General features: G+C 50.1%; 1 protein-coding gene across 6 annotated transcripts in view; it reads right to left on the bottom strand.

Annotated features, from left to right (window-relative positions):
- The window catches only part of TOX2 (TOX high mobility group box family member 2), a gene marked incomplete at its 5' end in the record, with an annotated part of 130263 nt that extends 110346 nt beyond the window's left edge, over positions 1-19917 (bottom strand). For 3 of the 6 annotated variants that reach the window (XR_014315327.1, XM_082744666.1, XM_082744662.1), the window contains one exon: positions 18413-18994. Coding sequence is in view for 2 of the 6 variants with exons in the window: in XM_082744664.1 (XP_082600790.1) it covers positions 19742-19840 (99 nt within the window). Of the gene's footprint in view, positions 1-18412; positions 18995-19741 lie in introns of those variants that run through there. The other 3 variants (XR_014315326.1, XM_082744665.1, XM_082744664.1) reach the window with 2 other exon arrangements.
- Between the last annotated feature and the right edge of the window lie 7225 nt (positions 19918-27142).

The following is a 27142-nucleotide window of genomic DNA, read 5'->3' as shown; positions in this document are numbered from 1 at the left end:
AAAGTTCCTTTCTCAGACCAAGCACGCTGACACTTAAAGGGAACTGGCATTTCAATGGGTGCTCGAATGTGCCAAGCCTCTCCTTCCACAGGGCCTTTGCACATGTTGCTCCACCTAGACTTCCTCCCTTGCCCCGCATAGCGACCTGTCTTCCTACAGCTCCTGAAGTTCCCTCCGACCCTCTGTTTCCTGGCCTCACAGCACCTATGTCACTCTCCTAACCAGCTCTGTTATGTCCACATTCTGTGTTTCATTATGTCATTACATGTCTCTTGTTCACCTGGAAATCCCATCACAGGGCCTAGCACAGAGCAGGTGCTCCATAGATGTTTCTTGTCAGCCATGGCCGATTACAAAGATGACCACGGGTCCTCCTGTTTCTACACGCGTGCCTGCTGCACAGTGATGTCACCGTTCCTCTTATCCACAGATGGGGTCTTTTTCTTCCCTCCTTGAAGCTGGGCTTAGCCACATGACTTTACCTGGCCACTGAGACAGTGACAAATAGAAGCATGGGTGTACTAGAGCACCTCACTCTTGAGGTGCCAGGAGCCCCGAAACACTAAGTGAAGGAGCCTGCCAGTTGCTGGAAGAAGAGGTTTGGGGGAAAGCCGGGCCAGCAATCAGCCAACTCCCAGCCAGCAGCCTGCCAAGTGCCACACTGGTGAGCGAGGCCATCCAGCTGTCCGGGAACCAGCCACGTGACCACAGAGGCAGGAGGGGCCCTGCAGAGACCAGCCAGCCCAGCCCAGAGAGCCCTCCAGCCGAGCCACAGCATGTCAGCTAAATAAAACGGCAGTTGCTTTAAACAACTAATTCCGGGCGACTTGTTAGCACAGCAACAAGCAGGAGCTAACAGAAGACCATGGGCCATGAGACACTCACAGCAAAAGAACAAGGGTACAGAAGACCATGGGCCATGAGACACTCACAGCAAAAGAACAAGGGTCTGGTCTATACAACCTCAAGTTCAGGAGAATGCAAGCCTCTCGGGAGGGGCAAAGCAGCTGGAGGGGAAGGCTCAGGCCACTGGGTTTGAACCCTACTGTCCTCGGACTTTGGCTTCAGCCTGAACAAGGCAGGCACTCACCTCTGTCTGCGGTGGGAACAACACATCCTATGGCAAGTCTTCTAGGATGGTTTGAGTCTCAACAGGGAACACATGTGAAACCATCCCCTTGTCCCCCCCAAAGGAAGCCAAAGACTCTCTGCGCGTGGGAAGACAAATGTTGCAGAATAAAGATCACGACTTCAGAGATAGACAGATTCCAGTTCCTGATTCACTCTGCTACCTGTAGGCTGTGTGACCTTAGACAAGTTTCTCAACCTCTCTGAGCTTCTGGAGTCACCTGACCTGGTGTCAGGTGTCTGTGACATGGTAAGAATGATATGCAACTTGCAGGACTCTTGTGCGGGTTGAGGAAAACTGTATGCGGACACCTGGCACATAGTAGGTATTCAATAAATAGCAGCTCCTCCTCCTCGCCACCCCAGCCTCACGCGTACCTCTCCCATTTCCCCCTTAGCCCCGCCACCCCCACTTGGCAGTGACGGTTTCCAGGTTTGCTATCAGCATCTTGTGCCAGGTGCCAGGTTGTGACTGTGGCTTACATAACGTCATGAGAGAGAAAGAGAGAGCGGTTCACTTAAAGAAGGAGAAAGAGCTGGATGTTGCCAGCTTTGACTGGGGGAGAAAACTCGGGCCATGGAGAAGACAGTAGAGAAGGCTGAAGAGGATTCAGACCAGACAGAATCTTCGGCCTCTAAGTCTTGACACACCCAGGCCCCCCGCCAGCTTCCTCTGGGATACCTGTCTGTGGCCTTCCTCCGTTCACCTCCACGGCCCCCGCATGCAGGAGAGAGGGAGGCAGCGAGGTGGGGTCAGCGCGATGGCAAGACCACCAGCTCTCGCCTACACTGAGGTTGCTGGACAGCAGTGTGATTCCAGAGCCTCTGTGCTACAAAGCACTTACACCAAAAGTAGAAGCCCCTCTGCCCCAAGGACCCCAAATGCCAAGAACATGGTCTACAGAAAGGGTCCAGGATGGACTCCAACCCCCCACCCTAGCGCACATGCACACGTGCACACAACACACACACACATCCCCTGAAGAAGCTGATCAGGGAAGACAGACATATGGGGAAGAGGCCCCAAGGTGGGGGCGGGAAGAGTCCCAGAGCAGAGGGGTGCAACACTGGATTACTCCCCTTGCAGGGATCACACCCACCCCCAAAGCCCTCTGGAGCTCCCCACTAGAGGACCCAAACTTCATAGCCTGGCAGTCAGCGCCCTTCCCAAACTGCAGGCTTTGCCTCGCCTTCCACAGCAGCTTGTACCCATCCGGACAGCTATGCCCCAGATCCCCACACCACCCGTCCCTTGGTCTTGGCCACACACACCCCTGCTGGAGGAGGTCATGGAGGTCGAGAATGGGGGCCCTTGCAAACAGGTTTGGCTTCCAGTCCCAGTGTGACCACGGCCCCGTCACCTGACTTCTGGCACCTCAGTTTATCTGCCCAGCAGGATCAGCTTCTACTCCAAGTGTGGTTGTGTAGATTAAATAAATAACATAAGTAAAACACTATCCCATGATAGACACGAAATTAATGGTTCTTCTGTTCTCTGTTCCTCTATATGTCCCCATCCTAAACCTTCTTGGAAGTCCTAGCTAAATGCGTTCTTCTGCCAGGAAGCCCTCCCTGAACACTGCCGGTCTCAGGGATCCTGTCTCTCTCCCTCCTCCTCCCCCTTCTCTATCCTTTTCCCGCCCCCACCCCCTCTCTCCCACTCACTCTCTCCTTCTCTCTCTCTCCCTCTCTCTCATCCTATCTCTTCCCCCCCACACCCCTTCTCTTCTCTCTGCTCCCTCTCTCCTCCCCCTCCTTGGGCTCGAAGTAAGAGTTGTCTTACCTGTGCAGACCCCCACCTATCCACCCATCCCTACCTGCAGGCTCCATCACGACGTAGGGATAAGGACCGAGGACCGATCATGACCCAAACCATGGGAGGCTGCAGCATCAAGAGTGCCCAGAGAGCCGAAGTGGCTTACCCAAGGTCACCCAGCAGAGTTCAAACAAGAGTCAACAGTCCTCCCTCCCCTTCCACATTCTCAAGGCTATTCTCAGACAAGGCTACCGTGTGTGCATGCTGAGGGGTCCCACCCAGCTCCCCCTCTCCAGGCTGTGCATCCGTCCCCGAGGCTGTGAGTGCTCACGCCCCCTCCTCGGCAGAAACCCCCTTGGCTGATGGGAGAAAAGCACAGGAAGCATGGCTCCTCCGCCTCGACGCTCTCTGAGGAAAGCTCCCTGAGGAAGCCCATGGCCTGTGACTGACTGACAGTGGTGTGCGAAAGGCCACCGCCCGCCCTGGCCTCAAGATGGGACCAGCTCTGGAGTACTGCTGTCCCTCCAGGGCTCCTCGTGCGATCGGGCTGAAGCAGGTCTCCAGCCGAGACCCCCTCCTTGCTCACCTCCTCCCCCAGCCCTGTCCCAGCGCCCCCATGCCCCTTCTCGGGAGAGCACTCTTTCACAAGCATCCATCCTTGTCTCGGGCGCGGCTTCTAGGAGGCTCAGCCTGACACAAAGACCTCGTTTCTCAAATTGCGGCTCAGCATCTCCCAGACCTCGTTAGACCTGCAAACTTTCTGGCCCCATTCCAGGTCTCGGGAATCAGAATCTGCATTTTAACAAGGTCCTGTGTGATTTGCACACACGTTAAAATTTGAGAAGCTCTGGCTTAAGGTCGGTCACCAGCCAACTGTGGGGACCGTCCGGCCAACATGGCAGTAACAAAATGTGTCCATCTGTAGCAGCAATCTTACAGCTAATGTGGGCATTATCCAACCCTGATTATTCACTGCAGAGGCGAGCCAGCACCCCGACCACCAGTGGGTCATCCCCGTGGCCCATACTCTGGTGAGGGCAGGTTCCATGTCCTTCTAGCTTGAACTCCAACCCCACACACCTTACTTGGTCACCAGAATTCTGCTTCTCTTTGGAACTAGTCCGGCTTCCACATTAGCCAATTAAAGCCTTTGCCTCTACCCCTTCTTGAGGAGACCCCACCCCCAACACCAGACAGGGGTTCCCCAAGGGCACGCCTGGAGAAGATGCTAGAAAGAGGGGTGGTTAGAATTCTCCAGGGCCCCGAGGGACATACGGAGGGAGAGCAAGGAGGCAGATGTCTCTGCCTTGGAAGAAGAAATTGCTGGCTGCCCTGAATCAGAGGCTCCTCTCCAGCCAGCCCAGGGCAGGAGTCCCTCATCCTGGTGTGAGCCCCTGAGAGTCCCTCTATGGGGATGTCCATGACCTTTGCAAAACTAAAGGCAATAACCAAGTCCTATGTGCTGAACGGACCCCGGGGCCGGCCCTGGAGACTGTGATAATCCAGATGTGTGTTTGGACAGAAGCACCCTGCAAAGCTCGGTCAACGCTGCCTGTTGCCTGAGGAGGGAAGCGGTTCACCTTTTGCTAATCGTCCTAATTCATTTTTTATTACTAACTTTCCTGTTTTCTATTTGCCATCTGATTGAAGATATTACCAAAGGCATTTAAACAGCGTCAGACCACACCACAATGGCAAACATAACTCTTTTTATTGAAATCTGCATTAATATACATATAATTCCCTGATCACAAAGACCTCATGGTCCACATGTTAGACATTAAGTGAAGGCAGGTTTGACAAGAGGCACAGATACAACTGAAGGTTCTTCAAAAAACAATAAGCCACATCAGGAGGGTGTGACAAAACGGACACTTTCTCGTGCTGCAGGAGAACATGGGTGACCCTTCTGGAAAATGGCAAGACAACCTGAATCAAGAGCCATAGAAATGCTCACCACCCCTTCGGACCCAGGGGTTCTGCCTTGACCCATAGCCAGCAGCCTGGGTCTTTCCACAATGGTGGGAATGTTCTTTATCTGCACAGCCCAGTGGCTATAGAGGGCTGGAAATATGGCTAGTGTGACTGAGGAAGTAAGTTTGATTTTATTTGGCTTGATACTAAATTGAAATAGCCACACGTGGCTGGTGGCTATCGTGTTGGACAGGACAGCAAGCCATCATGGATTCTCTCCGAAACCATATCATCACCTCCGTCTGTCGTCCTGCACCCATGCTTGCCCCCCATCCAATGTTTTCCCCCAAGAGAGTCGCCAAGATTCTTCTAAAAATGCTCCCACGGCCCTTGGGACAAAAGTCAAGCTCCTGGACACAGCCTTCAAGACCTCCCAGGGACAGACAGCCCCGAAGCTCTCAGGGAGCCTGAGATGATCCAGGTGCCGGAGAGGTAATGACAGCCTCGGAGGGGACAGCAGGGACAGCAGGAGGGGACAGCAGTGAAGGCCTCGCCAAGGGGGTGGCACTGGAGGAGAGAGTTAAAAGCCTCGTGTGCCAGGTAGGGGGCAATGCTCAAACCAGACGCAGAGCAGCACAGGGTTCTCCCATCGACCCCTGCCTTCCTGAAGCCGGTAATCCAGTGACAGGGGTGCGGCATGAACAGTAAACATAAGGAACGGGCCTATTACACACTGTGAGACGAGAAAAGACAAGACGGGTAAGGGGTTTCTGGGGGACCCAGGTCGGGTCAACAGTTTGCAGCACGGAATCTTTAGAAAGAAAAGTACCCAAACCAACACTGTTCTTGAGTCTGCATACTGGGAGAGTATGCAGGGGCTCTTCCCCATGCTCTAAACTTTTTGGCAAGTAACATAATCTTCATAATTTACAGTTTAATACAAAGAAAGGGGAGAGAAGTCACCAGAAAAATCCTGCTTGCTCAACAGAAGTGTTCCCACAAGCTGGAGATTTTGTTATCTCTGAAGGCCAGACCGACTGTCCCCCAGATACCCTAACACGGGCAACTGAGAGTGACACCTCCCTCCTGAAAACAGCAAGGTCACCACTAGCAGGGAGACGGGAGGTGGACAAAACAGGGGCTGAGGTCTGCCAGCCATTGCCCCAGAAGCCAAACACCGATTAAAATCCACTGCAGCTCTCTCCCTTGGGCTCAGCTGCAGGGGACGGTGACATGTGGTTACAGCAGGAATTCAGATTTGTGAACACCTGCAGGCCTGGGCACCTGGCTGGCTCAGTCCGTAGAGCATGCAACTCCTGATCATGGGGTCGTGAGTTCAAGCCCCATGTGGGCTGTAGAGATTACTTAAATAAATAAGTAAATAAAAATGTAAGAACAAGACACTTGCAGGCACCAGACATGGCCTCTCACGTTTATATGGTTAATCGTCCTGACAACAATGTACAAATAAGACAAGGAAGGCCCAGAGACAACGTGATTTACTCTCAGAAACACAGCCTAGGATACGTTAGAGTGGCCATCTCTGGAAAATATAACCTCCACACTGATTCATCCATTCTTCCAACATCTTTTTAGTGAGCACCTACTACAGAGACACCACACTAAGGTGCTGGGGACTCGGTGGTAAAGAAAACAAGTCCCAGTGGTCTGAAAGGTGGAACAGACACTCAAATCGTCACATAGATGCATCGAGCAAAGGGGGGAAAATACACTAGAGGCTGTGACGGAGAATGATGGGATAAGCACAGTGATTAGGAGGTCGGAGTCTTTGAGAAGGCACAGAAAACTGAGCAGGAGCCAGCTGGGTGGAGAAGGAAGGGAAGAACATTCCAGACAAAGGGAATAGCTCACATAAAGCCCCTCAGCCTAAAAAGCTCATGGTAGGGGAGATTGGGGAGGGGAGGGGCTAGAAAACAGGAAGAGGGCCAGAGTGGCTAGGGGTCAAGGAGGGAGAGGCTGGCTTTGCCATATCCCCAGCAGGGAGCCGGGAGCCTCAGACAGAGCCACTGGGAGTGAGACAGGAAAAGCAGGCAGGGGCTAGATCACAGTAGGATTTAGGGACCAAAAAAGGCATTTGATGTTATCTACACACCAGGGAAAGCCACTGGAAGGTTTTAAGCAGAGGTCTGATTTAGGTTGGCGAGAGTTCTCCAAGCCATAACAGAGAGCCGTTGAGTGGTTTTTTGCCCCTGGGAAATGGCAGGATGCAATTTACACATCAGAAAGATCTTGATCGTGGCCCGGCCAACTCCTTGGCTCATCCTGATGTGTGACTTGTGGCCACTGGATAGTAAATGTCCCCAAAAGCTAAGCATCCCCAGCTGGCATGTGGGAGGTGGCCGCCTTTCAGGAAAGCAAGACAAAGCAGCAAATGACAGGATGTGTTGACAGAGCATCGGATAGGCACAAGGCTGTTGGCAGATGGAAAATTGTCCCAGAGAACGCCTCAACAGGGTCGTGGCTTATTGTTAATGTCGAGCCATTAGGAAAACACAATTATGTGCTTCACTGATACTCTAAGACATAATCTGAGACAGAGTGCAAACACTGAGTGCTTCAACCGAAAAGAGAGGGAAGGCAACGAACAGAAGAGCCCCTGGAGGAGACGCCTGCCTCGCACAGGTGGGTGGCCAAGCCCTCCAGTGTGTGTGTTTGTTTTCACTCCTGGTCTCGTGTCTCTCATTTAAGGGCAAAGTTTGGCTCTTAGGCATCCACAGACAGACTGGGAAAGGAATTATAATTAACTCTCCCAGGTGCTTAAACATACATTATTAACTCATTTAATTTCATAAGCAGGTAAGCACTGGTAACCCCGTTGTGTAGATGAGGAAACAGGGCGCCGGAGGTATTAAGTAGCTTTCCAAATGCCCTTGCTCCCCTGTCCAGCTTCATCTCTTGACACTGTGGTCCCCTCCTATGCCTTTGTACATGCTGTCCCTTCTACCTGGAATGCTTTTCTCTACCTTCCTCACCTGGCCAATTCATCTTCAAGCACAGACCGAGTGTATCCTCTAGGAAGGCTTCCTTGACCATGCCAGCCTGGCCTGATAATCCGATACCCATTTGGAGTTCCTTATTTTCTCCTATCTCTCTAATAATACTGTGGCTCCTCGTGGGCAAGGATCAGGTCTTAAACACCTGTTCCTGCCTGGCATCTACCACACAGCCCTGCATACAGCAGACAGCGAACGTTCTTTGCTTGGCTGAATGAATGAATGCATTTTTTGTAAGTTGCATAGCCGGCATTTGATCCCAAGCCGATGTGACTCCACAGCATATCTCTTGGCCAGAGTTTATGTCTCTGTCTTACGCAGATCAATCAGAAAACATAAACAAGCATGGAATATATTCCAACCGTATGGAGGACTTCCTTCATCCCTCCAAAAAGATCCTGAAAAGCACCACTTCTCTGGGGAAAGCAGGATGTTGTCTATGGGGGTAAAGGGTTAAGCAACTCCTTTTCCTCTCTGCAAGAGAATTTCACCTTTGTTAATTGTCTAGCAGAACTCCCCTGGAAACCTGATGAAGGTAAGATGTTAACTATGTTACTAGGCAACTCTGCTTATGGTAAAAATGACCCCTGACTGGTAAGCTGCATCTGGACTAGAAGTAACTATAAATAAATTATAAATATCTGATAAAGAAACCGAACTTTAGATTTTCCTGAGTGTAGTGACTCTTACAACTGATAGGCCCCCGGCAAGAAACCCTGGAAGGTAGAGCTGTTACAGAAGTTATGGGTCCTTTTGGGGAATAAGGCTTCTGAGCCAGGATGACTTCCAAACCCACATCGTGGGTCTCATTCCCCTGCACCTACACTACAGTCTGCGGGGGTGCTGGGCAGCCAAGAGACGAGCTGGTGGCCGCCTCCATGGACCGAAGCAGGGGCTGTGGCTGGAACTACTCCTGCGGAGGAGCAGATCCTGTGCCCTGCTGGCAGGTGCTGGGTCCTGCCCACCTCTGTCAAGGACACAGGGACCAAGTGTGGTCCATGTGTGTCCTGTGAGTCTGAATGTTTAACCAAACCTAACAGAGTCCCTGTGGGAGAACAATGAGAAATAAGGGAACCGATCTGGAGAGAAAAGAAACCACCCCAACCAAACCCACCATGACACCTATTCTGAGCTGGAAAGCTCCCGAGACTCTACTATTTGTACCATTTATAAAACACACACACACACAAAAAAAACCTGGGAAGGAGCCTGGGAAGTTCACTATCCTACAGAGGGCCCAGGTGACTGGAACAGCAGCTGGCCGTAGGAGTGAGGGAGGGCATGACGTACGTGATCTCCCAAGGCCTCACCACAAACCTGGGATGCAGCTGTGGTTATGTGAGAACAATAGAGATCAGAGAAGTTAAATGGTAGATCCAAAGTCACACAGCTTGTAAGTGGCAGGATACGAAGTCAGGCACTTGCACTGAACTCAAAATCACACTTGAATCCACTATCTGGTTTTGCAAAACAATTCACTTACAGCTCAAGTGAATGTACAGAATAGAAACAGGCATGGGGGTTGGGGTGAGAGGACCTCCTTAAATAGTGTAGGTAGCAACCACGAGGCACTCAGTAAATATTCGCGAAGTAAATGAGCAACAAAAGGCCCAGGGTCCATATTCCACATTATCAAGCTCCGTTTAAGTCAAAACAGCAAAATGGAACAATAAAATTTATGCATGAGATTGACCCTGGGTTATACTACTGAGTAGGATTCATTTCCAACAAGTTTCTAAATCATCCCTGCAAATTAGGCCCAACTTCAAGATAAGCACGTTTTAATTAGCTGTAATATGAAGGCATTCTATTACCAAGTGATGTTTAAGGTTGAAAACCAAGGCAGAAGGCCCAGCTGGGAATCCCCCTGGGCCGCAGAAGAGCCAATACATTAAGAGTAAAACCAAGGGGCAAGTTGGTTCCCTCTTCCATCCCTGCAGAGGCTGGGAGCTCGGCCTGACACCACAGAGCCTGCAGGAGAGAGGGGCAGAGAGAGCACTCTCAACTCCGGTCCAGCCAACCAGTTTCTCTGCTGCCTTTTGTAACATGACCTCCTTGGACCTCAGTTTTCTCACCTACAAAATGGGGACATGTGTGCCTGGCAGAGTTCTTATATGAGAATGAGCTGACGATGGGTAAATGCACAGCAAATAAAATGGTGCTTTTTCCACCCTACTTTTCTCCATAAAATGGCACAAAATTTAACAATAAAAATCAGCGAGAGGGGACTTTTTGTTCAAGATGGCAGATAGACATACACTTTTTGCCTCTCCTTTCTTCTAAACAACGCTAGAATGGAAAGAAAAAAGATACACAACAGAACATACACATACATATATATTAATAATTCAGATAGATAGATGGATTAAAATAGAATAACTCCAAAAAACAAAAACAAAAACAAAAACATTAGAACACAAGAAAGGGCTGGGGATCAGAAATACTAAAAGTGCTTGGAAGTAAGCAGTCAGACTGACAAAGAAGCCTATCACCTCCAAGGCACCAGCACCCCAACACAAGACCTCTGGAAAAGCTCTTATCCTAACTGAACCCCAGAACATCCCCAAAGGCAGGCAGCAGGAAGCCCTGGGCCAGGGACATGACTGGACTTTTGTGCTAGCCTACAGACCTTGGAGAAGCTGACTGTGGGATCTGCCTCCAGGCTAAAGTCAGGGAGAAGAACTCCAATTAAATGAGAGATGTGCCTTAGGGATTCCCTCCTGTCGTTAGCCATGAGGCAGGAAAAACAAAGTGAACCAGTGCCCTTGGGTGATTGCTGGTCTACCTGAGAAACAGATGCCCCAGCCTTAAGTGAGCTTGTCTGTCCCCTGCATTAAGAGAAGTCCCCAGCTTCAAGTGTCCTCCCACAAACCATACCCAGGGCACCCAAAATCAACATTCACATTGCTTATCCACAGAATCGTGGATCTCGCAGGCATTGAGGAAACTCACAACTCACAACTACAGACGGATCAGTCTAGACGTCTGTTTACAAGTAAATGTCAGTCATGAGTCACCAGGCATTTGTAGAAAATATCAGCATAAAAAGAGGCCTGATGTGAACAGAACTAACTACCAAGAAAAGAGCTAACACAGGAAACAGAAGATAACTTTTTATCTTCTGTATTATAATCTTAAAAAAACTCAAGATACTCACATATGCTTAAGAAAAAAGAAATGGGATACTCTGATACAAGATCAATCAAGAAACAATACAAAATTCTGGGAAATGAAAAGGTGACAACTAAAGATATGAACTAAAGAATGGTTATGACTAGAAGTATTTCACCCAACTCCCCTCAGGGGTTAGCGTTTGGACGAGGGGCTTGAGGGCAGTGGGGAGAGGAAATGAGAATGAATGGGCCCTCCATGTTTTCCTTTATATCCTACTATAGTTCTGTGTACCTTACAAAGGATAAAAACAAATTTCAAAAAAAATATGGCAGAACTCAAGATAAACTGTGAAAATGACAAGAGACTGAAATGAAACTGGAAGTTAACATGCAAAAGACATGCGTGGTATCTTATGATATAGCTACCCGGGACCTACTCGTTTACCTCCAAGCTTCCTGGGAGCCATTGAAGACAATGCGGATAGGACAGTCATGGACAATGGCCAACACTGAGGCAGGGACCAGGTGAAGGGCCTCTTGTTGAAGCTGTGGCAGGACTCCAGCCCAAGAAGAAAGCCATGGTCCCCTACCCAGAGCTAACTCACTTAGGCACGGCCCAGAAGCTTCTCAGAAATCAGTGTGGAGTCCTCCCCGCCACACAAGAAAGTGCATGACATCTCAAGAGAACTTCCTTGGGCACAGAAAATTCCATCAATTATCATTTTTCTTCATTCGGACCTAAGAAGCAATTATCCTCCAGCTCTCATTCCCATCATGAGATAAAGATGAATCCCAGCAAGTGACTCGGAGTTTTTAAAAATCATCAACATGCTGGCCCTTGACTTCCCAAGGGACCCAAGAGGGGAAAGTTTTCTCCCTAAGATGCATCTCCCTGAGAGAGGCACTTTGGTGCTCCCCTTCCTGTGCATTCATCCCCAGCTGCCAGGAATGTCACAGCTGTTCCCCTACACTGAGAACCTCTCTGCCACAGGGAGCTACCTGGGACAAGGAGATGCACTGATGCCAATGACTGGATGTTGAGAGAACCAAGACGCACAAGCAGTTCCCTCACCCCGGTTTGGGACAACTCTGAAGTGACCATGTTCCAGGCCAGCTTCTCTACCCACCCAGTGCTGCATCTCTTACTCCCTTCCAGGTACACTTCCTGGGAACTTCCTCCCAAATAAACCCTCCACGGGCAATTCCCCATCTTAGAGTCTGTTTCCAAGGAAGCCAATGTAAGACTGTCTCCAAGGTGAAAGACACTCCCCCCATAACCTACATGGGGCCTGAAGAACTCAGGGGTCACTGGGATATCTGACCATGTCTGAGCCAAGGCTACATGGCCTAGGCCAGCAACACATCCCTGTTGTTCAAAGCCATGGGGGGGAAACCTTCCCACATCACAGTCTAGAGCCATGTTCTCCTAAGTGTACTTCCCAGGCCAACAACATCAGCATCACTTGTTATCACTGTGCCTTTTCAGCCTTTCCCTAGACCTACTGAGTCAGAACTTCTGAGAGGGGAACCCGGTGATCTGTGTTTCAATTGCCCTCCAGGTGATTCTGAAGGTTGAGAAGCAGAGCATCCCTGACTACTGGGTGAAATCAAACACAAGACTTTAAACTTTTCCAGCAGCAGAAGACCAAGAGACAGCAGCGGACAAAAGTCTGATGATTCAGCAACATGAGACATTCCTTACTCTGGCTCTACACCTCTGGCTCCGAGGCACTCCTCTACTTACAACCAGGCCAGCTGGAATGGGACACTCTTTATGACAATCTCTGCTGGTGTCCCAGCTCCCCTGGAGGCAGGCCTCCCTGCCTGAGGCTGGCCGTACCCCCAAACCACCCTCCAGGTGTCCCTGTAGTAGCTCTTCCCTCTACCTAGGACACCCTTCCAGGAATTCTACGTGCCCCCACATAGCCTGCCCGGCGTTTCCTTTAAGACTCTGCCATGTGGGGCGCCTGAGTGGCTCAGTGGGTTAAAGCCTCTGCCTTCGGCTCAAGTCGTGGATCCCAGGGTCCTGGGATCAAGCCCCGCATCGGGCTCTCTGCTCAGCCTGCTTCCTCCTCTCTCTCTGCCTGCCTCTCTGCCTGCTTATGATCTCTGTCTGTCAAATAAATAAATAAAATCTTAACAACAACAAAAAAAAAGACTCTGCCATGTGAGGCCCTTCTACACCCCTGGCACTGCCCCAGACAATTAGATATTTAATTATGACTCTGCATTTTGAGCCAAGCTATAAACCCACACAGCCTTGCGTCTAGTAAACAGAAGTTTCCCGTTGAGTGGCTGAGCCTTCAGGACAAGGCTGGGTCCCCTGGCACAGAGTAGGAACTCAATCAGAAGCTGCTGAACATCTGAGAAGCCCAGCAGTAAACGGGTAATTACATATTGGAAAACCCCAGGCTTGTTGCTCATTCTAGCCGGCGCCAGAAGTTTGCTGTTCTACTGTAGCAAGTTGAAGCATCAGGATAATTGATCAAAATTTATTATCCCGTGTTATACAGCATGTTTTCGCTAAGAGATAAAATTACAATTTACCACGACTCATTAAGTTAATAATTACTTACCATATGTTTTTATGGCTGCTCCCAAACCACACTGAAAAATCACTGTGCAGGTTTTTGGTCCATGTAAATAGGATGACTGCCAACCACGTGGATACAGAATTTACTGACAGGGAGACGCAGGACCAAAATATTGAACAGGTAGCACAATTCTAAAGCTTCGCCCTGCTCATCCCCGTGACTCTCTAGGGTAGCCGCACCACATTTTCCCGGTCAGTGGTTCTCAAACAGGGGCACTTTTGCTCCCCCAGGGGATACCTGGCAAAGTCTGGAGACGTTTTTGGCTGTCAGGACTAGGCAGGAGGTTCTCCTGGCACCTAATCAGTAGAGGTCAAGGATGCAATGACACATCAGATGATGTACAGGACAGAACCCCCCCCCCCTCAAAAAAACAAGGAATTATCAGGTCTGAAGTGTGAACAGTGCTGGGGCGGGGAAACACTGTTCTAGATCAAAGGAAACTTCCATAAATGTTTCTTTCATCAGAGCTTCATAGCAACAGTGTGAGGAAGATATTGCTGTCCCCTCGCACAGATGAGAAGACTGAGGTGAGGAGCAGTTAAATGATGTGCACCAGGTCAGCAGCCCACTCCAGCGAATGGTGCAGATGCAATTTGACACAGCCTCCTCTGCCTGATAAACCCAACTCCCCTCCCACACAGATTCAAGAAGGAAACAGACGCCAAGGAAATGAGCAGCTCTCTGTTAATTCATTAGGCTGAACGGTCCAAGCGGAGACTGCTTCCAACGGAATGCAGGAGAAATCAGATCCAGAACCCAAGGCACAGAAACACCTGCTGTTGGGAGGACCCTTCTCCTGCAGCAGCTGGGACAGTCAGTCCTCCAGCATCCAGGGCTGAAACAGTTTCCCCCGCCTCCTAACTTTCAATTGTGCAGCTCTTCATGAGTAGAAATGAAAGCGTTTCCTGCTGGGGCCACATGCGGTATATGCATGACTTCCAACCTCAAGGCAACCCCACAGAGGAGGTGTTGCTGTACCCATTTTGCAGATGAGGAGACGGAAGCACGGGGAAGTTAAATAACTTGCCTGTGCTGATGATGGTGAAGGCAGCATGCAAACCTGGTTCTGCCAGGTTCCAGAACTTACACTGCCTTCACATCTTGCAACTAGTTCTAGGAAATGAGAGAAGCAAAGCAGTTGGCCCTATGGAATCACACAGGGCTGGCAGTCCTACAGGGGGATTCCTTGTCCTGTAGGCAAGGACTCAGCTGCTCTTCCAGGCTTTCTGGCTGCTCTCTGTGCTGGGCTCCGTCCTCTGGTCCTACTTGTGCAAGCTCCTCTAGGAATGACAGGTCAGCCAAGAGACTCTTGGCCCTTGCTCTGCCCTGGATTTGATGTGCTCACTGATATCTTAAAAGAGCCAAAGAGATGCTAAGTTCCTCAAGCTACAGAGGAAAACTGGCAAGCCCTGAATTCATTAATGCATTCATTAATTCAGCAAATATTTATTGAGTACCATGTGCCAGGCCAGCTCTGGGAATACAAAAGTAAATGTACGCACCGTGGTTCCTGCCCTCTGAAGCATCTAAGGGCACATCTCCTCTGAAAGTAGCACCCTCATCCTTCCTGGGGGTACTGCATTTTACAATTATAAAGGACATGCCCAGGCTTCGTTCATTACATCTCCTTACCACAGCTCGCCATCTCACTAGACTGATGTTCACTGATTTGCTTTCCCTTTGCCAAGAGGGAAACAGAGGCCCAGAGAAGGTCGCTGTCACGCTCAACGTCACCCAGTGGACTGGGGGCAGCAGTGCCAGGCCCGGGCTGTGGCTCCTGACATTCATAAGGTACAGAAGTTTGGCCATAAGGACCCTCAGGACAGATGAGGGGAGGGGCTATGGGAAACACATTTAAGACAGAAAGTAAAGAAGAGCTGCCTCCCATCCTCCAGAGTCCCCGGAACCAGCCATCTCAGCTCAGAGCTCACCTGGCCCAGGTCCACCCACGGGTCCCACCCACAGCCACCTGTGTCCCTGCAGAAAGAAGCGGTGGGGACCTCAGCTACCAGAAATGCTAAGCAGGCCTCATAAATGTCAAGTAGAGGTGAGGTGGGGACAGCACCTCCCACCCCTTGGATTTTCGTCCCAAGGAGACACCGATCATTCACTAGCCGAGCTTGTGTTGATCCCCATCAAGATACAAGATGCTGTGCCCAGAGCTGTGTGGGTGGGGAGTTGCATCACTTACCCACGCACACATTTCCTGAGTAGTTGGTGGTCAGGCACTGTGCCAGATGCCGGGAGCCCACAGAAACCTGTACACAAACAACCAAACCACTGCCACACAGTGTGGTCGCTGGACCGCCGGCAGCATCACCCGGGAGCTTATTAGACATGCAAATTCTCACGAAAAGACTTGTATAAAAATGTTCACAGAAGTTTTGTTTATAATGGCCCCGACCTGCAAACAAACCCCAAAATCCATTGTCAAGTGAGCACATAAACCAATTGAGGTACATTTATACCAGGTAATACTACTTAGCAATAAAACAGAACTATGGATATACACAATACAGATTAATCTTGATACCTTGAGCAAAATGAAACCAGATGCAAGGATGTATATGCTGCATACGAAATTCTAGAACTTAAGTATACTTGGTACACTGAAACTGAACATCATAAAGCATTGATAATAGAAATCAGATAAGTCGCTTCCTGTAGAGGTGGGAAAGGAGACTGTGGGATGGAAAGGAGTATAAGGGAACTTTCTGGGGTATGGTAAATGAGCAAAATCTGGATTGGGATGGTGGTTACGCAGGTGTTCATATTTGTCAAAACTCATGGAACTATGCACCTGAAATTTGCACTTTATCTTGTGTCAATCATATCTCAGTAAAAAATGAGTTGCTATCATTTCTCCTAGATCACAAAGCCACAACTGGTGATTTGAACCCACGTTTGCCTGGTTCCAATGGCCAGTTTCCACTAGCCTGCCATAGTGGAGTGGGGGACCCCAAGCAATGCCCAGAGCCTGGTACAGTGCCTTGCCAAAGTCAGAATGAAGGGACTTCACAGATACCCAAGAAAGAGTGTCACATTCTCTCCCTAGTCCTTAAACAGAGACAGAGGCTTGAGGGGAGGGCACCTAAGTGTCAAGCTAGGAGTCAAGAAACTTGGGTTCAGGCCTCAACTCTGCTCTTCACATGCGATGTAAGCTGTAAGTGCATTACCCTGTGACTCAGTTTCCCCTTCTGGGAAGCGAGGAAGAAGGAGAGGATCCGTGGGTCCCAGCATGGGGCCATAGATCCTGGGAGTCCCAGGGCCACAAGCTCCTATCCTCACTGAGGCACTGTTGCTACATGAAAAGAGCCATATGCCTGCTACGCATCTGGTGAGCTACTTCTCAAATGCATGTTAATAGTTATTGTGATTAATAAAATAACATCTATTTCAAAGCAAAAATGAAACCATGGCAGCTTTTGCAGTTATGTATTTTCTCAAACAAAAAATACCAAAAGAACAGCCACTGCTCATGACTTTGGTTTAAAGTGGCTGGAATCTCTGTGTAGAGTATCAATAAGGGGACAGTCACCAAGGAAACAGTTGCCGAGGGCCCTTCCAGGTCAGCTGTCCCATAGTTGTCCGGGATCACTTGGGCAAATGTTTGCCCTTGTGTTTCTCGGGCCTAGGTCCCTGTGGGGGCAAGCCTCTTGTGTGCATTGCAAGGACCAATCCCCCAGTGTGCAGGCTGTGTCCTGGTCCCAAGGGTGGTCATGGCTGTCTCTTAGACCTCAGTTTCTGCTCCAGTTCTGACAGTGAGATCATTTGTAAGAATGGAGCCTGGGCACTTCCCTCCCCGGTCCCTCACCATCAGACCCCTGGTCACAATGCACCCTACCTCCCAACCACCAGCACTAAAGATGACTGTCCACTTGGGATCTGCTACCAAGAGGCATGTGACCCACTCCTAGCCAAGTGACTTCCCCTGCCTCATCCTGCCACAAGCCTGAAGATTAAGAAGGAGGTATCACACCCAAGGGCAAGGTCAGACCTTTCTCTCACCTACCTTGGTGGCCCACCTGGACACACTCTTGGCTCTGGGCCAGGGGTCCTAGATCACAGACAGAAACCAGAAACACCAGCTTCTCATTCACTGAGTGGTTCCCTCCCTGGCCAGGTTTCACACTAGTCCTTGGTGCTGAGTCAGAGCTTTACAGAGCATCAGAATAAAGGCAGGGTCCTCAGCTGGGTGACCATCCCCCCACCCCACCCCCAGAAATCCCTCAGGTGGGACCACCCCACTCTAGTGGGGTTTACAGAAACATCACCCGCAAAAGGAGCACTCTGGGCTAAAGGTCACCCCCCTCCTCACTGAGCCAGAAATCCCGGATCCCCACGCACATCCCCAAACCAGAGGCTGGAACCTTGCCAACTTAATATTCAAAAAAATAAAGCCAAGGGCAGAGGACAGTCCAGCTGCCCTGGGCACCCAAAGGTCTTCTCCTCTCTCAAGACTCCACCTGCTACTTGAATCAATTTTCCCTCCATCAGACTGGAAATAGCCCGAGAACCGGCCTTCTCTTCAGGACACCATCCCCTTCTTCAGCTTCTAACTTTGCCGGTCACCGAACAAAGATAATCACATCCACCCGCTGCGAGACCTCACTCGCCGCCCACCTCGCCCCCGACGCCGCCAGGGTCCACTGGCCCAGGATCCCACTCCCTACCCGGGGGGAAACTGCGGAAGGCTTTGCCCTGTGACCCTAGAAGCCGCTCCCCAGGGCCTGGGGACGCACTCAGGGAGGCCCAGCCCGTAGACCCCGCGTTCGGCGCGGGGACGCCCCCTTCCCGCAGCATCCACACAGCAAGAGACTACAGTAAAGCCGGTGGGTGGGGTGAGGTTGAGACCCCGAGGGCCGCCCATCCAACCACCCGACGCTCACTCACCACGCAGCGCCACCGAGCCCGCGCGTCTGCGCCAGGGCCGCGGGGAAACCCACGCGCGCCGTTCAATCCGGGCTCCGAGTGACGAAAAGCCGCGCTGGGCTCCCGCCTGCCCCGGACCGACGCGCCGACCGCCGGACGCACCCACCGTCTGGCTCTCTAACTAAGTTTGAAAGTTCCCCCCCTCCAGCGAGGAAGGAGACGCGGATGGTGCAGCTGCCCCTAAACGTCCCGGGCCGGCCTGGGCGTGGGGAGCGGGGATCGGACGCCCCCCAGTCGGGATGCCGGGCACGCGAGCTTCCATCGGGAGGACGCGCCTGGCAGAGCAGCGGGGACCGGGCTGCGGGCTGTGATCTCGGAAAAGGCGGGCGGGCGGGGGAGGGGGCTGTTGTCCCTGGAGGGACCTGGACGGACTCCCGCTCACCGTTCCCGGGAGGGGTCAGGCTTCGACTGTCCATTGCCAGCTCGGAATCCCAGGCCCCGCCGGGCAGTGACGGCCAATTAGTGAACAGCCAGTTAGTGCGACTCGGCTCGGGAAGTTAAAGCCCGGACGCACGAGTTGGTGACCGGGGTGAGGGCTGGGGCGGCGCGGGGGCTGGGCGTGACCGTATGTGGCTGTGTGACGACCAGGCGATGAGTGTGTCTCAGGTCCACTGTGCATGGGTGGCTGTGCCGTGACAGTGTGTGCCCGTGTGAGTGACTGTGAGTAAGAGCGTTTGACTGTCGGAGCAACTTCTTTGTGTGACTGTCCCCAGCTGTGACTGGGTGTGACAGGCGATGGGGACATGTAACGGGGTGTGTGGCCTCGTACCGTGTGAATGGGTGACTTGTATGCGGCGATGTGACAGTGTACGTGGGCGAGTGACTCCATGTCATTGTGTATAAATGACTGTTAGGGTGACTTGTGTGGGACGGTAAGACAGCCTAAGTAGGTGCTTGGCTGCCTATGTGAGTGACAGTGGGTCACTGTGTGTCAGCCTGTGAATGAATGTGAGGCCGTCAGGGGGACGTGGGCGAGCGTGTCACTGTGTCATCGTGAGAGTGACTGTCGAGGTGACTTCTGCCTGTGAACGGAACAACTCAGGGCATGAGTGTAACGGCGAGGTTATCTATGTGAGTGGCATGTGCCCGTCGGCGGGGCTGGCGCGTGAGGGTCCCCGCACATTGGCACCGCCGGCACCTCCCCCCGTGGGTCTCCGAGAGTGCCCCGTCCCGAGCCGCCAGGTGATTCCTGCCCCGCACTCCAGCCCGGGACGCTCCCGCCGCGGCGCGGGGTCCGAAGGCGCGGGCAGGCCGCGCCCGCCTCGGCGCCCACCCCCGGCTCCTGCCTACCTTGCCGCAGTGGTAATAGTCCAGGTGTGCCAGGCCGGCCGGCTCGGCCCCGGGCCGCGCGCCCACCGCGGGCGCCGAGGGGTACAGGCGGACGTCCATGGCGGGCGCGGCGGCGGCGGCGGCGGCTCCCGCGGGCAGTGCCTGGGCGGGCGGCGGGTGGGAGCCAGTGTGCGAGCGGGTGTGCGAGCGCGGGGGGCGGGCCGGGGGCGGGGCCCGGCGGAGCGCCCCGCCCCCGCCCCCGCCCCGCCCGCGCGCGCTATTGTTCCGGCCTCGGGCGCCGCGGAGGGCCGGGGGCCCGGGCCCTGGGGAGGGGTCCCATCCTTCGGGGTGGGCCGCCGCCAGGTCTCTCGCCGGGCTCTGCACCCCCGGGGGTCCGGGAAGGGTGTGCGCCCGTCCAGACGGCCCTTTTCCGTCCCGCCTTCCCCACCAAGGGTGCGGGGAGGAGAAGCCCGTTTGACAGCCCTCCCCAGAAGTGGGACACTGCCCACCCGGCATATTTAGGAAGCGGGGGCGGGGTTGGAAGGCGGTGACAGGTACACTTTCCAAGATGGGTGCTGCCTTGCCTGGGGGACCACGGCCCAGCGCCTGCGGCTGATCTTAGGGGAACCCTCCCTCCTTGTCCCACTGATCCTGATCGTAGTCACTGGGAGAGGGGCTCTGGGAGTTGCCGAGCTTAAACTCTCACTTTACGTTTGAGGAAACTGAAGCAAGGACAGTCACTTCAGTAATGAAGCTCCAAGGGAGCGGGGGCCCGCCGCTCCCAAGGACCTAGGTCTGAGCCAACTGGGAGAAGGCAGAGGACCTGCCCCCTTTAATGAAAGAGAGAGGGAGGGCGATAGAAAGGGCATGGAAACGGAAGCTCTGAGGGTCCAGAATCTACCCCACCCCATCCCGACCCCTACCCCAACTTCTCCTGGAGTAGAGAACAGAACAGAAAGGTGACTGAAGCAGGCTCCTTCTCCCACAGAAAAAAAGCCCCCTAGCTCTTCACATCACCTGTGGGAGCTGGCCTGTTCCTCCTCCCCTTCTCATCTAAGGATTGTAGAATTGTCTACACTAGCAGTCCCCACTCCCTCATTCCTACTACTGCACCACTGCCTCTGGTTCCTGGTCTGGCACACTAGGATGCCTGGCTGGGAAGGGCCAGGAGGCCAGGAGGCAGAAGTGGGTCAGAATGGGATTGTTGGATGGCAGCTGGACATGTGACGCTATTTGGAGAAAAGGGAGTGAGCCTGTTGCCCACTCAGAAGCCAGCTTGGAACTTAGCTCCCAACTGCTACTTGAGCTTTGTTGGTCCTGACTGCGAGCTAGGACCATTGCTTACGACCATAAAGACCCACTAATACAAGATTTGGTGTGGGTGGGAAACAGGCTTTTGCTAAAGGTCTGGGAACAGCAGAGGGAAATTACTGTTCAGAAAGGAAAGAACTTGCAAATAAATTTCAGCAGTCATTGTTTCTAGAAATACGTTGACGTATCTCATCAGAAGGAATTTCCCATTGGCCCCTCTACTTTTTTTTTTTTTTTTCCATCTAGACATCCAGCACTACTTATTGAAAAGAATACCTTTCCTCCCACTTCTCTGCAGTGTTAACTTTGTTATTAATCAAGTCATCCATATGTCTATGGATTGTTTCTGAATTCTCCAGTCTGTCCTGCTAGCCTATTTTTCTCTCCTTATGCCATTATCATACTGTCTGATTTTCTGTAGCTTTATAGTAAGTGCCCCATAGAATAGATCTACACACTTTTACCTTCAGGACTATCTTGGCTATTCTTGATATTTGCACTTCTACTGACATTTTAAAATCAGCTTGTCTGTTTACACACACACACATACACACACAATCCTGCTGGGATTTTGATTGCTATGTTGCTATCACATTAACTCTTTTGATCAATTTGGGTAAAATCAACATTTTCAGTATTAAGTCTTGCTATCCATAAACATGGTATGCCCCTTCATTTGTTTAGGTTTTTTTCATTTTTAAGTTCTCTTAGCAATGTTTTAGTTTTCTTTCTTTTTAAAGATTTATTTATTTATTTAGAGAGGGCAGAGGGGAGGGGTAGAGGGAGAGGGAGAGAGAGAAAATCTCAAGCAGACTCCCCACTGAGCATGGAGCCTGATTTAGAGCTTGATCTCACAACCCTGAGATCATGACCTGAGCTGAAATCAAGAGCTGGATATTTAACCGACTGAGCCACCCACACGCCTCACTTTTTTTTTTTTTTTTTAAGTTTCTATGTAGAACCTTTTACATGTTTTTTATTAGATTCAGTCCTGAGTGTTTTATATCTTTGATATTATTATCAATAGTTTCTTTATATGGCTTTTTATTTTTCTGTTTTTGGTAAATACAGTGTAGTTGTTTTAAAACAAGTCAACAAATTCCCTACTCTTCCATGGAGTGGAGTCTAATAAGATTCCCCTATAAAAGGAATGGGTTTAGTGAATGGTTTTTAACAAATGTAATATGGCAGAAATGACACATGGCTTCTGTGTCTAGGTCATAAAAGTTGATACAACTTCTCCTGGCTCCTTCTCTTGGACATTTGTCTTTGGAACTGTAAGCCACTATGTAAGAAGTCCTAGGCTGCTGTACTTTAAAGAAGTCTGAAATAACCTGCACATAGAATCCATATGCAAAGAACCTGAGACTCAAAGAGTAAGATGATTCACCAGTCCCCAGTTGGGTCACCCCCCTACTGTTCCAGTTCCATCTACTGTTTGACTACAACCATATGAAAAACCCTGGAAAACCCCTAGCTGATCCCTCCCGGAATCCAAAATGTACAGAAACCATGAAAGATAATAAAACATTATTGTGATTTTAAGCTATGAGGTTTGGGGATGATTTGTTACTTGGTAATATAGATGTGGAATGTATAGAGACTTTTGTATAATGCCCTTGTATTCAGCAACATTGCCAAACTCACTCATTCTAACAATTTATCTGTAGATTCTAAAAAAATATGCCATATTCTATCTCATCCATAAAAATGAGAGTTCTACTTTTTCTTTTTCAATCCTTATACATTTTATTTCTTTTTCTTGCCTTGTTGCACTGGCTAGTATTACCAGTATAATGTTGGAAAGAAGTAATAATAGCAGGCATCCTTGTCTCTTTCCTGATCTCAGAAGGAAAGCTATCAGCATTTCACCATTAATTATAGTGCCTGCTATAGTTGTTGTTTGTTTAATTTCATTATGTTGTTTTGTCCCTTTTTGTAGATATGTCTGCTGTGGGTTGGGGAGGTCAATCTTCACGGGAATCCTGTGGGTCAGGAAATAAGACTGCTGTGTCCACTTTGCAGATGAGAAGAATAAGGCCCAGAGAGGAATGCTCAGCATCACAGTGTTAATAGCAGGACCAATTAGCAGTACATAAGCCTAGAAACCCCGCTTGGAGCACTTCCCACTACCCATACTTCCACAGTCCTGATCCCACTAACTCTGACCAGAGCTATATAACAACAGCCAGCACAGTATGGAGGCCCATGTGCAATGGGTCAGCTCCAGGCAGCCATTTGGCTTCTGTAAGTGTCTGCAGGCAGCAGCAACACCATGATGTTGTCTGTTCCCTATGTCCACTCCCTTCCCTAAGGAGAGGGTCAGCACCAAGGAGGTCTCTGGGAAGGCCAACAGGGAGCCCTGCAAGGAGGTCATGCAGCTCCAAAGCTTGGACTTGCCCTTTCATGTTGGCAATTGATCAGATAGGAAGTTGATGACTCACTTTGCCCCAAAGAAATATCCAGCCTCCTTTGCTGTCCTCAGGATAAGAGTGGGGCTTAATCCTCCCTCTCTTCCTCTTGACTCCATACAGAATATGTGAGAGGGGAGTCTCAGGTCTCAGCAAGTGACCAGCTGGCTCAAGACAGCTTGGCCATGCTCTGCCTTCAGCAACCCAGTTTGGGGACCCAGAATATCTTCCTGTACATCTCCCAGTTCTCAGCACCTAGTATTATGAAGAGCTGAGATATCAACAATATAGATATGCTTTAATATGTTTTACTATTTATATATGGCAAGGCAAACTGATCAGGAGACAATTGCCATTGAAAAGACAGTTTGTTACTCACAGTTCCCAAGAGGAGGCACACCACGCTATGGAGGTGGGATGGGGTGGGGCACGCAAGGAAGCATATGCATTGTTCAGAGGCAGAGGGAGAGGGGAAAAGTGTGGGCAAAAGCATTTACTGTGGTTTCCCGTGGAAAAGAATAGGTGAGGTAGGGTAAGCAGACTTAGGATTGGCTAGTTCGAATAATTTCAGTGGGCTCCAGGCCTAGGGACTGATATTAATTGTCTGGTACCCGGCCCTGGGTGATGAGGGCAGGTAGATAGTGGCCTGGTGTGTGAGAGCTCAGTAAAGGAGGTGGTTGCTGGTATGGGCTCCAGACTAGTTGGTTTACATTTTAAAACACATGCACAGGACAGCTATTTACTATCTCTTGGAATTGACTAACTCTAGAAGGGGCAGCCTGTCCAGGGTCCACAAGGCCCCAGATGTCAAATACAGTCTTGTATTAATACAGATACAAAGCATCAAATACAGACATGTATTAATACAAGACATGTCCACTTAACTCCAGAATCCCAGAGAGAAATCAGTCCTTCTCCAACTATGGTCCCATTACCTGAGGAATGTTGTGGCTTTAAATCAAAATGGCCAACTCTCTAGAAATAGCTTTGGCCAAGGAGCTAAATACCCAGCTGTGGAAGTCCTTAGGTCTCACCATTAATATTCTGTCTCAGTCTTCGTATGGGTATTTGGTAGAATCATACTTCCCCTCCCCTTGAAGTTAGGTATGACGGTGTGACTTGCATTAGCCAAGGGAACAGAAGTGGAAATGTTATTTGTCACTTCCTGCCAGGAAGTTTAAGGATCTGGGCATAATTGACTATTCTCTTTTCTGTCCACCATGAAAACCCTAACAAATTCCAATTCCTCCTTTAAAACCCAAATCAAGGAACAGCTCTTTGTTGAAGATTTCTCCAAGACTCCAACTCAGTGTTTCAGTTTGCTGCTCCAGTAACGGTCTGCACACAGAACGATTTCACCAAACCTTGGGAATACATTTGCCCCATGGGTATCTCCAAGTCAGGGACAATATCGCACTGATCTTGATGCCTCCAGCAACCAGCACAGGAACTAAGAGGGCATGGATATGTCATGCCCTCCTCCTGCAGAGACAGGGCTTTGAAGGACCTCCCTAGGTCCTTCTGGCAGGCAGAATGGGTTTCTGGAAACCAGAGAAAGCCATAAGACAAAGAGATGCAGGTACGAGCAGTCAGCATTTGGAGTGTCATGTGCTGGAATGGTAAGATTTGTGGGGATATGGATGGAGCACCAGCATGTCTGCAACAGGACTCCAATCCGTCCTATAAGAGGGCAGAACTCTGATGTCCTAGGCATGCTGTGTGTGTGTGTACGTGCACACAGGCATCTCCTTTGGGACAGGGTTGAGATGGGTGACTATGGGCAGTAGTTGGGCAATTCTAGGGCCCTGTCCATCATATGCCCACAACAGCACTCCAGCCTGTCCTTTCTTTCTTTCTTTTTTTTTTATGATTTTATTTATTTATTTGACAGAGAGAGATCACAAGCAGGCAGAGAGGCAGGCAGAGAGAGAGAAGGAAGCAGGCTCCCTGCTGAGCAGAGAGTCTGATGCGGGGCTCGATCCCAGGACCCTGAGATCATGACCTGAGCTGAAGGCAGTGGCTTAATCCACTGAGCCACCCAGGCGCCCCTGTCCTTTATTTCTGACAACAAACCAAGTCAGTCCACAGCTTCCACTCCAAATGTCTGCTGGACCAAAGACCAAATGGACCAATGCATGCGTGGTTTGGCACCAGATGATTCACTCTCAGGCCCCTGAACAGAAAAAAGCATGAAAGGCCAAAGGTTCAGAATTTAAGTCCTGAGTTCTGCTCAACATCTTGTTTGACCTCGGGCAAATCACTGCACCCCTTTGAGCCTCAGTTTCCACTTCTGCAACATGGGCAAGTAAAGCCTACGGTGTGTGTTGTGACAAGCAATGATGAAACAGCAAAGCCCTTCTAAAACTCTGAAGTTCTATTAAATTGTGAGTCATTAAATGATGTTTTCCCAGTCAAGGATTCCAAAGTCCCCTCACAAAAGGAGGAGACTTCTCCCTGATGCCCCACTCTTGAGTCCCTCTCCAGCTTTCCAGAAAGGCAGTACCAAGGTTCATCTGGGAGACTTCACACTCCTTGGGGTTTCCTGGGGTGAGGAAGTGGGGGCTGGATAGAAGGAGGGGGGGTGGGAAGAGTCCATGGGAAGCCCGTGGAGTACCTGCTACAAACCAGCCCCTGAGTTTTGGGGATTCTCTCACCAGCCTTCCAAGTGGGCATTATTATCAAAGCACTTTTTATAAATGAAGAAACTGAGCCCTAGGGCACATCCTGAAGCCTCAGGCACCCACCCAGAGCCAAGACTTCTCCTCTTTTTTTCCTTGAGGATAGTTGGCATATAGCCTTACATTGGTTTCAGGTGTACAATACAGAAATTCCTCAAGTTTACACATTCTAATACACTTGCCTCCAAGCGCACTTACTGTCTATCCCAATGCATCGCTGTTCTAACAGCTAGGATGTCTCGGAGCTGGGATTCATAGCTGAAATCCATGCTCCTGCTACCCCATGCTACACTTGGGTTTAAATTATGTGGTGCACACTGCCTTACAATTCAAGGAGTTTGTATCGGGTGAGTTACCCAGAACATGCTCCCCGAGAAGTCTCAAGGGCTTACCTTTGTCAGCCATGTGCACACCTGTGCAGTAGTGTGTGCTGGTTATATAAGGAGAGAAATCAAAAATGTTAAATGTGACAGAACCCCAATCAAAACAGAAATAAGACATCATGGTGTCCAGCTACCTGGGGGGAAATAAAAAGAAGCACTTCTGTCAGATAAGAATCATCGTGTGCTACACGTGCGGCAGGCCCTGTGCTAAGAGCTGGACATCTAGTACCTCTGTGAATCTCGGCAACAACCCCATGAGGTACGAACTACTATTATCCCTGGTTTATAAATAAGGAAAATTGGGCACAGAGAGGCCAAGTAACTTACGTACAGTCGGTACGTGGTGTAGCCGAGATTTGCAACTAGCCAGTTTGGCTCCAAAGCCCACACTCATAAACTACACTTCTCTGATCTTACATATAAATTTCAGCGTAAGCAAAAAAGAAAAACTTTGTTAGTGTTTTTATTGGAATTACATTTAATTATTAAATTGGGGAGAACTAAATGCTTTTAATAGAGTCTTTCAATCCATTGAAATTTTATATGTAGTTATAAATTTATATTTTAATATATTTAATTTATATAATTTAGGTTTAATGTTTAACATATTCAATATATATATTTTATATACATTTGTAT

This window comes from Mustela nivalis (assembly GCF_964662115.1).
Source record: "Mustela nivalis genome assembly, chromosome: 8".
Taxonomy (NCBI): Eukaryota; Metazoa; Chordata; class Mammalia; order Carnivora; family Mustelidae; genus Mustela; species Mustela nivalis.
The sequence above is the reverse complement of the archived record's forward strand: the minus strand, read 5'-3'. Positions and strand labels throughout refer to the sequence as shown.